This window comes from Pinus tabuliformis, chromosome 5_1 (assembly GCF_031772625.1).
Source record: "Pinus tabuliformis cultivar Carrire ecotype Pingquan chromosome 5_1, CPIR1, whole genome shotgun sequence".
Classification (NCBI taxonomy): domain Eukaryota; kingdom Viridiplantae; phylum Streptophyta; class Pinopsida; order Pinales; family Pinaceae; genus Pinus; species Pinus tabuliformis.
The window spans coordinates 736,564,532-736,574,065 of NC_142305.1; the positions used below are offsets into that span (position 1 = coordinate 736,564,532).

The 9,534-nt window shown below is 34.1% G+C and overlaps 1 protein-coding gene across 1 annotated transcript; it reads left to right on the forward strand.

Moving 5' to 3' along the window:
* The first annotated feature begins 5,880 nt into the window (after positions 1–5,880).
* LOC149167049 (longifolene synthase-like) lies at positions 5,881–9,041 on the forward strand. The gene is made up of 10 exons (XM_089431448.1): positions 5,881–6,102; positions 6,220–6,404; positions 6,507–6,625; positions 6,725–6,945; positions 7,039–7,136; positions 7,231–7,323; positions 7,416–7,631; positions 8,143–8,284; positions 8,409–8,657; positions 8,745–9,041. Exons 1-10 carry the CDS (start codon positions 5,980–5,982, stop codon positions 9,039–9,041), a joined length of 1,743 nt encoding a protein of 580 aa, XP_089287574.1. The 5' UTR covers positions 5,881–5,979.
* Positions 9,042–9,534: the final 493 nt, after the last annotated feature.

Sequence of the window (9,534 nt, forward strand, 5' to 3'; positions counted from 1 at the left end):
GCTCAGGGGGAGTTGTTTTGTTCTTTTTCATCTGTAGCTAACCATACTAGCCAATACTCTTCATTATGGTTGTGTCATATTTTCCAATCAACTTTAAAATGATTTAGAATATAGAAAAATAGAAAAAATATATATTTTCATGAAAATGAAACTGTAAGAACTGAAATAAAAACAGTGAGAAATGAAAATAGAATTGTAAGAAAAATGTGTTGTAATTGAAATAACTAACTTGAATATATTGTCAAATGTTCTGTGATGGTTTGTCTCCAAGGCTGGTGAATAGTTTGAATGCATAACATGCAACTTCAGCAGTGGTTGAACTTCTTTTATAGTTTTTTTCACTTGAATTTAATTGGTGGTAAGGATGGACATGGATTGCAATGGCTTCATTTTGAATGTGTGATCTAGATTTAATTGGATGTGATCCAATGGCTGGGAATTTGTTATTTGTTGATCCATGTGCTTTGATCTGTTTTAATGAGAAATAGAATGGGTTTGGTGTCATTTATTGAAGTTATTGGGTTGGGTGTCATTTATTGAACACAGTGGGTTTAAATGTTATTGAGTTAGGTGTCATTTATTGAACATAGTGGGTTTAAATGTTGAACAACATAGAAGTTATGGCTGACATACATTCACTTTTATTATGTTTAGGTATGTATATTTATTTGGACTACATAGTTTCAGTTCTAATGAGTGGGGGTTCAAGTGATTGTTACTTTTTACTTCTCTAATAGACCATTTTGGAAGGATTTATGGTTTTATCTATTTTGGGTCAATATGATTTGTACTCTTAAGTATTAAGATACTATTTATGGACAGTTGTGGGCCCAGTCAATATTTTAGGAAATTTTGGACATAAATTAAAACATATTTGCACTTAATGTTATTTATTTTTGTTTAAATATTGGTTGCATATCTCTCAATTTCTGGTGGTTTGGTGGGACCAGTACTATATCAATCACTGGTCCCTGCACAACATTAGACATCTCTCCCCTAATGAATAATACACACCCTATACAATTTGCATCAATTAATTTGGACAGTGTGACAAACCCTACGAGGTACACATATTTAATAAGATTGATGCAGCGTAAGTGCAGTAAGATTTTTTTATTGCAAACTTTATTTTTATGAGAACTGATGTAAGGTTTTTTTTGCAAATTAATTTATTATGAAAATTAGATTATCAATTTGATGTGGTTTATGTACTGTTTATGTAATTTTGACTCGTTAATTTGTATAATGAACAATAAGATGTTCAATTTAATAGCTAATAAGATTATAGAAAAATAAATAAAAATATTGAATAAAAATACTAAATTTTAATGTACAATGTTAAACTATGGAAATTTTAGAAAAAATTTCAAATCAAGTTTTGAATAAAAACCCAATACAATATCCTACTCTCGAGGTAAAGATAATAATCATATTTATTAAAATACATTTTTTCAAATTATTTAAAATATATATTTCTTTAACTATTTTTTTATAATCATATTTATTAAAATATATTTTTTCAAATTAATATATATTTCTTTAACTATTTTTCTGTTATAACAGATACTTTAGATTTGCTTAAGACGCTGTACTCTTCCATTTTGTCTTATCCTCTTCCTCCATTATCTGTGACTTGCAAGAATTTTTGCATTAAGATTTTGAAAAAAGTGAAACAAATATTTATTGTGTACTTTTTTAAATATTATTTATCCATAAATGCAGTCAAGTAGATCTCTTGAAGTTTCATTTGTAAGAAATGGTGCTTGCTAAACGTTTCTTTTTCCAAATAAAATAATTAATATTTCATCATATATGTGAAATGAAATTTGTTTGAAAGTTTCTACCTACTCTCACTTATACAAGTTTTTGATAATATGGAAAAGATAATAAATAATGCACGACTTAAAATAAGTTAATTTATTTATTTATATAATTAATAAATAAACCATTTAATTTTTCATATTATTAATTAAATTTAATTTTTAAAATTAATTACATTAAATAATATTATAACATTTAACAAAGTTTATTTTCTATCTTAATTAAATATATTTAAATATATTTCAATGTGTTGAATTTATTTCCACCTTAAAAACTACAATTTAAACATAAAAAACTAAGAATTATTTTGTAAAATTCAAACCAAAAACTCTTATACATATATAATAGAAAACTTTTATAATCTCTTTCCACAGATTTTGCTTTATTTAACTTTTAAGACATCATTGATTAGTTGGTATATACCCCTAACTTTTTTTTTATGGGTACCCTATTATTAGTCCCTGGCTTCAGGCGGACTATAGCGATTTTTTTTGGTTTTATCCCCCTTTAACCAAAGTTTTATAGTGCAATTGTCATCCATCTAAATTTTAATTAAAGTTTTTGTATATAAAAAAACCGACCTCTATTGCATGCTGGGCGAATGCCAAAGAATGTTGTGACAATTTATTTTATTGTCAAAGTACAATTTGGAAAATGTTGTGACAATTTAATTTATCCGAAGTCCAGTTTTCATGTTGGGACAACTGATTAAGTCTCTGGCAAACTTTTTTTGGTATCCAAACTTTTTTATAACCAAAGTATTTTCAGCACTGCCCACAAAGTTTTGTGGTGCACAAAAGCAGCTGTTTGTGTCGGAATGCCATATGTTGCAGACTTTTGGACAGTCCTCCACGTGTGTACAGGTGGCAGTATAACTGCTCCACGTGTGTACAGGGCAGTATCACTGCTATGGGCATGGTAAGAGAGCATCGCATGTGGTAAGAGACATGATGGTGCTGGTAAAGGAGAGATGGGCATGCAAGGAGACTCGCTGGTAAAGGAGACAAACATAGGTAAATGAGACAAAAGAGATGGGCATGCTAAGATACTTGTTGGTAAAGGAGGCTATTGCAGGTAAATGAGACAGAAGGCTATTCCAGGGTGCAATAAATGAGACAAAAAGCTATTGCAGGGAAGGTTATCTCTGAACCTCACGTCTGTAGTCAGGGACACTTCAAAAAATCTAAATGCAATCTCTACTTCGCAGTAAGGTTTCTGGTTTTTTTTCCTGCCAAAGTTCTCCACTTCGCAAGTAAGGTTTCTTTCTTGTTTTTAATCTGCAAGATGTAGACTTAAACAACTCATAAAATAAATAGTCAATTCAATTCATTAGATTAGCAGAACATTTATGTGGAAAAATAAAGATTTGAAAACCCTTAGATTTAAAATTGTGTAATTTGAGAAATTCTAAAGAAATTGTGATTTGCTTAATAAACCCATATAGAAAATATATTTTTCTTCAAAAAAGTCATGGAAATAAAGTGCACCAGTTTTCGGGCGTTCCGCGTAGCGAAGTGCGCCATTCAAGTTCTTTATTATAACACCACCTCACATCGGAATGGAACCATCACCACCACGCTCAATAGAATCCCTTCCAAATGCAAATCCAATTGATCAAGTTGGAGAAAAATGCTTGGGTGGGATCGATCTGTATGGTTGTGCTACGTTCTCTCTCTTCTGAATCCGCATGAAGACTAGGTATGGGTATGACCTCCTTACCTCACCAATGCTGCTGACTCATTCCATTTAATGCAGGTTTTGCCTCACCCTCAGTCCCATCAAGATCCACCCATTGATCCCAAGCCAGATGATCTAACAATCCTTTCCTTCCATCCCATCTAATCGAGGTTGTGCATAGTTAGGCGATGTATAAAGAAGGACAAGTGTTTACAATGTTAGAACGTGTCAAGGATATAAATACCGTTGAGAACCACGTCAACGCGTCAAATTATGTGAGCCTCATATAATGTAATTAATTTGCTATAAATAAATTTGTGGGCCCATCTCTTGGCCACTCATCCACACCATTGATATCATGTCCTTCCCCGTGTCGTCGTGCTTGTCGCTGCCCCCAGGCACATAGCTAATATATTCTAAGTGTTCTAGCATAAAGTCGTGCTTGTCGCTGCCCTAGCTATACACAGTGGTCGCTTAAGTCTTGAATAGATTGCCTCAACCATAGCTGATCATCTCGTATTGAGGCTTCGCAATACGTCTACCAGATCTCGGCTCAACCAAATATGGAGTTGATCGTCCCGTCCTCAGTTCTCCAACCCTAACAGCTCATGTATTAGGCACCCTTGCCCATCCCACTTCAACCGGACAGAAGTACCTGACCTTGCTTCACGAATTGCTCTAGCGCGGATGCTTTTAACCAATGACCTTTCGGGGAAGGATATGATCCACAAGTGAGTGAGTGCCCGGGCTATACGCAGACCTTTCTTTTTACCCACAGTTTAGAGCGAATCTGTCAGGAAAATATGGGGCAAGACAAACCTACTTTTGAATTGTTCAGTCTACTCTGGAAAGCTAATATTAGATAAGTAATAGTTTCAAACTCCAATGCACTATCCTTACATCAGCAGAGATTTGAAAAACGGGAGGGAAAACATCTATTATATAAGTCAGAGTTGTGGATTTAAGAAAAACTATAGTTTAGCTGATCATAAGTATACTTGATGGCAGTTACTTCAATGGAAATGATAAGGTGTTGTTTTGTTACTTCAAGTTCCTACTAAATAAAATGCTATGCTAAACGGTATACTAAATGGAATGCTATGTTAGAATGGTATACTAAATTGAATGGTATACTAAATTGAATTCTATGTTAGCACCCAGGGACATCTCCTAATGGTATACTAAATGGAATGCTATGTTAGAATGGTATACTAAATTGAATGCTATGTTAGCACCCAGGGACATCTCCTATGTAGCAAGTGAGGATTAACAACCAGGTGATAATGGTCTTGTTTTACGGGTGAACATGCGCGTAAATGTATTTTTCATGCATGTCATATTTATCCTATTCATCATTCAGTTCTTAAAGTTGTTTGTCTGAGTTAGTTTGGAACGTTGATGTAATATAAAGACTCGTCTGAGTTATTTTGAATCTTGATATAATATAAACAAGTGATATTGGTTTTTCATAAATAGTAATTATCATGATTGATTTATTGTGTTTTTAAGAGAGAGAACAAAATAAATGAAGTTTTAATTATATCATGGCGAGTAAATTCAAATTGTCTCATGCCTTAAAGAACTGATTGGAAAGCAGGGGAATTTTCCATCGGTCAATGATACCAATAGTTGGTATATCATGACCGAAATTTAGTTGGGGTTTCCATGTTCAGATCTGTGTTTGCATCAACAGTGTAACTGGTTCGAACAGTAAAATCTAGTTGGATGGGCGAACAATAATTCCAATAGATTATTGCATCGGTGAAATAGTTTATTGTGCAATCAGTGACTCAATAATTGCGATCATGGACTCTGCATGGAGAATACAAACTCTGCAGTTGGGTTACATTCTAGTTGGATGGGCGAACAGTAATTCCAATAGATTATTGCATCGGTGAAATAGTTTATTGTGCAATCAGTGATTCAATAATTGCGATCACGAACTCTGCGTGGAGAATACAAACTCTGCACTTGAGTTACATTCTGAAACATCTATACACCATAAATATGCATTATAGCACATGTAAAATGTACTTTCAAATCGGGAGGGACTACCATTGCCTGCAATCCTTGTTAATTGGATATTTAATTTTATAGATATCATTGATTGGATGGTACATACTCAAAAAAAAATTTAATGAGTACCCAAAATATCAACTTAATTGATGGGTAAGTTAAATATCAAATTCAATGTATTAATTTATACATTTATATTTACAGTCATAAAATGAATATCACACATCTAACCATCAAAAATGGAAAACAATGACTTACTGCTCAATACATTATATGACGTGATTTTCGTTACCTTCACTCTCGCCCATCCAGCGATCCAGGCCTATAAAAGAGTTTGTTCTCATTTGTTTTCTTCACCTTCGCCCAGCCAGCGATCCAGGCCTATAAAAGAGATTGTTCTCTTATCACTTCAATCGAACGGCTAAGACTTGTATTAACAGATACAAGATTGGATTAGGTGAAGTAATGGCTCAAATTTCTATAGGTGCACCACTATCTGCCGAGGTGAACGGATCCTCCATCAACACTCATCATCATGGAAATCTGTGGGACGACTATTTCATACAATCTCTTAAGTCGCCTTATGAGGTAACTGAATGTCAATAAATTATCTCAATCAGTGACGGAAAATCTCTATCTTTTATAATCTCTTCTTTATTTTGTATAATTTGTTTTTCAAAATGTATGGCATTGCATGGTAATCAGGCACTTGAATATCATGAACGCTGTGAAAAGATGATTGAAGAAGTGAAGCATTTACTTTTGAGTGAAATGAGAGATGGCAACGATGATTTAATCAAACGTCTCCAGATGGTTGACATTTTTGAATGTCTAGGAATTGATCGGCACTTTCACCATGAAATACAAGCTGCTCTTGATTACGTGTACAGGTTAAATGTTTAGATTCATATCAACTAATTTGATGTTTAATATATGGTTAAACATGGTTCTTCATACCCTTTTGGCTAACCGTCATCCGCTGTTGTGAGCAGATATTGGAACGAGCTGGAAGGCATCGGTGTTGGATCAAGAGATTCCCTCACCAAAGATCTCAATGCTACAGCCTTGGGATTTCGGGCTCTCCGACTCCATCGATATAACGTATCCTCAGGTGATACCTGCAACTGTTGATTTCTTATTAGGGGAGTTTTAATATTTTGTAAAAGCATAATGAAGTAACACATGTTTTATTATGTCTTGGCTATAAAAGCTGTCTTGGAGAATTTCAAGAACGAAAATGGGCTGTTCTTCCACAGTTCCACTGTTGAAGAAGAAGAAGTGAGATGCATGTTGACGTTACTTAGGGCTTCAGAAATTTCATTTCCCGGAGAAAAGGTGATGGACGAGGCAAAGGCATTCGCAACAGAATATCTAAACCAACTTTTGACGAGAGTGGATATAAGGGAAGTGGGTGAAAGCCTTTTAAGAGAGGTAACCAGTTTTGAGTCTTGTCACGTGATGTGATGTACGGTATTCTTGAATTTAGACTCAAAAGCTTGATTTGATTTGATTACTGTTACCCAGGTTAGGTATGCCCTAGATTTTCCTTCGTACTGCAGTGTGCCGAGATGGGAGGCTAGGAGCTTCATCGAAATATTTGGACAAAACAATTCATGGCTTAAGTAATTACCTTGTTATTGCTTTTGTACTTAATCCTCAACTTTAATCAATAATTGCTATGAATTCTCTAATCTCTTTTTCACCTACTTTCTTCAGCTCAACTATGAACAAAAAAGTTTTAGAGTTGGCTAAATTGGACTTCAATATTCTGCAATCCGCACATCAAAGAGAGCTACAGCTTCTCTCAAGGTGGTTCTTAGACATTCCGATATATTGAGAATCGTTGATACAATTTGATATGCCCTAGTGCTGCATTCATACCGCGTCTATTGTGTTCACAGGTGGTGGTCACAATCGGATATAGAGAAGCAGAATTTCTACCGGAAGCGTCACGTGGAATTTTACTTTTGGATGGTTATAGGCACGTTCGAACCGGAGTTTTCAAGCAGCAGAATCGCCTTCGCAAAAATTGCGACACTGATGACTGTTCTAGATGATCTCTATGATACTCACGGAACGTTGGAACAACTCAAAATCTTCACAGATGCAGTCAAACGGTGAGTTCAAGTTTAAATTATAGAAACTCTTGGAGAAATAGGCAATCCATTTATTAGTAGTTTCTTAGTATATTCAAATCCAACACAAAAACATTGAGGGCTTTATGTTGTCATAGTTTCTGAACATCTTCAATTGCCGACATTGCTTGTTGTGTTGTCCGGACTGGTCAAGAATACCCTGAAAATCAATTTAATTTAATGGTTATCACTATTTAATCTGTTGTTATGATTTGACTCAGCATCTTGTTTTGATGATCAACCACATTAAATAATTTGAAATAGTGATAAAAAACTTTGAATATGATTAGTACAGAAATATATTCCAACAAAAACATATTGTTAAGAGAAAAAGCTATAAATTATAACTTATAAACCACCATTGCCGTAGTTGCAGGTTGTGCAGCTTTTGATCTAAAATATTACTAAAGGAAAATTTGGGAAAGGTTTTTGTTTTTTTGGACATATACAATTTTGAGTTTGTGTTTTATTCTTTTGTTTATGGCATTTACAGATGGGATCTTTCATTACAAGACCGTCTTCCAGACTACATAAAGATTACTCTGGAATTCTTCTTCAACACATCCAATGAATTGAATGCTGAAGTTGCTAAAATGCAAGAACGGGATATGTCAGCCTACATACGAAAAGCAGGCGTATGTATTTACGAAGATATAAAAAACAACTAAAACATTTTGAAGAGAAATCACTATTAATATTCTTAATGCATTTGTAATATTCTTCTTAACTTATTCGTGTGTTCACTGATTGGCTGCTCAGTGGGAACGCTACCTTGAAGGGTATATGCAAGAGTCCGAATGGATGGCGGCTCGACATGTCCCTACCTTTGACGATTACATGAAGAATGGCAAACCCAGCTCTGGAATGTGTATACTAAATTTGTATTCGCTTCTGTTAATGGGGCAACTTGTACCTGACAACATTCTGGAGCAAATACACCTTCCATCCAAGATCCATGAGCTTGTGGAATTGACGGCCAGACTGGTCGACGACTCAAAGGATTTCCAGGTATATTATTTTAACGTATGACTAAGAATTTGCAGAAATTTACTCATTTGCTAATAATTTCATTATATTTCTTTTTGGGTGATCCAGGCGAAGAAGGATGGTGGGGAGTTTGCTTCAGGTATAGAGTGCTACTTGAAAGAGAAGCCTGAATGTACAGAGGAAGATGCAATGAATCATCTCATTGGGCTCCTCAATCTGACAGCGATGGAATTAAATTGGGAATTTGTAAAACATGACGGCGTGGCGCTGTGTCTCAAGAAGTTCGTCTTCGAAGTTGCACGAGGTCTCCGATTCATCTACAAATACAGAGACGGCTTTGACTATTCCAACGAGGAGATGAAAAGCCAGATAACCAAAATCCTTATTGATCACGTGCCGATCTGATTTGTGTAACCTCCACTTCAATCAAGATCGGATAGCTGGTGACGTATCTCATTAATATATTAATATATAATAATAATAATAATAGGAGGGTATCATCGTATTCCTAGAATAGTTTTCGGGGTGAGAGAACCCTGTTCCTCCTGTCGTTGCGGGTTCGGTTGTTTTATTTAAAAAAGTTTTTCATAATATTTTGTTAAAAAGAATGTTGGGTTTATTTTGTGTTATTATTTGGATTGATGTTGATTTTTACTTTTACATTGAAGTGTGATAAAATTTAGGGTTAATGTTTATATTTTATATTCATAATTTTGTTTTATGAGCTGTGGTGGACAATTTTTTAATTTTTTTGGTTAAATTAGGAATAAGTTAAATCTCACAAACTTTATATTATAGAGTAATCTTTAAATGTGCCTTCTTATTAAATATATAAGTGTTTTCAACCATTTTTAACTATAAATATTAGATCAATTTATTTATTATATATATTTTATCA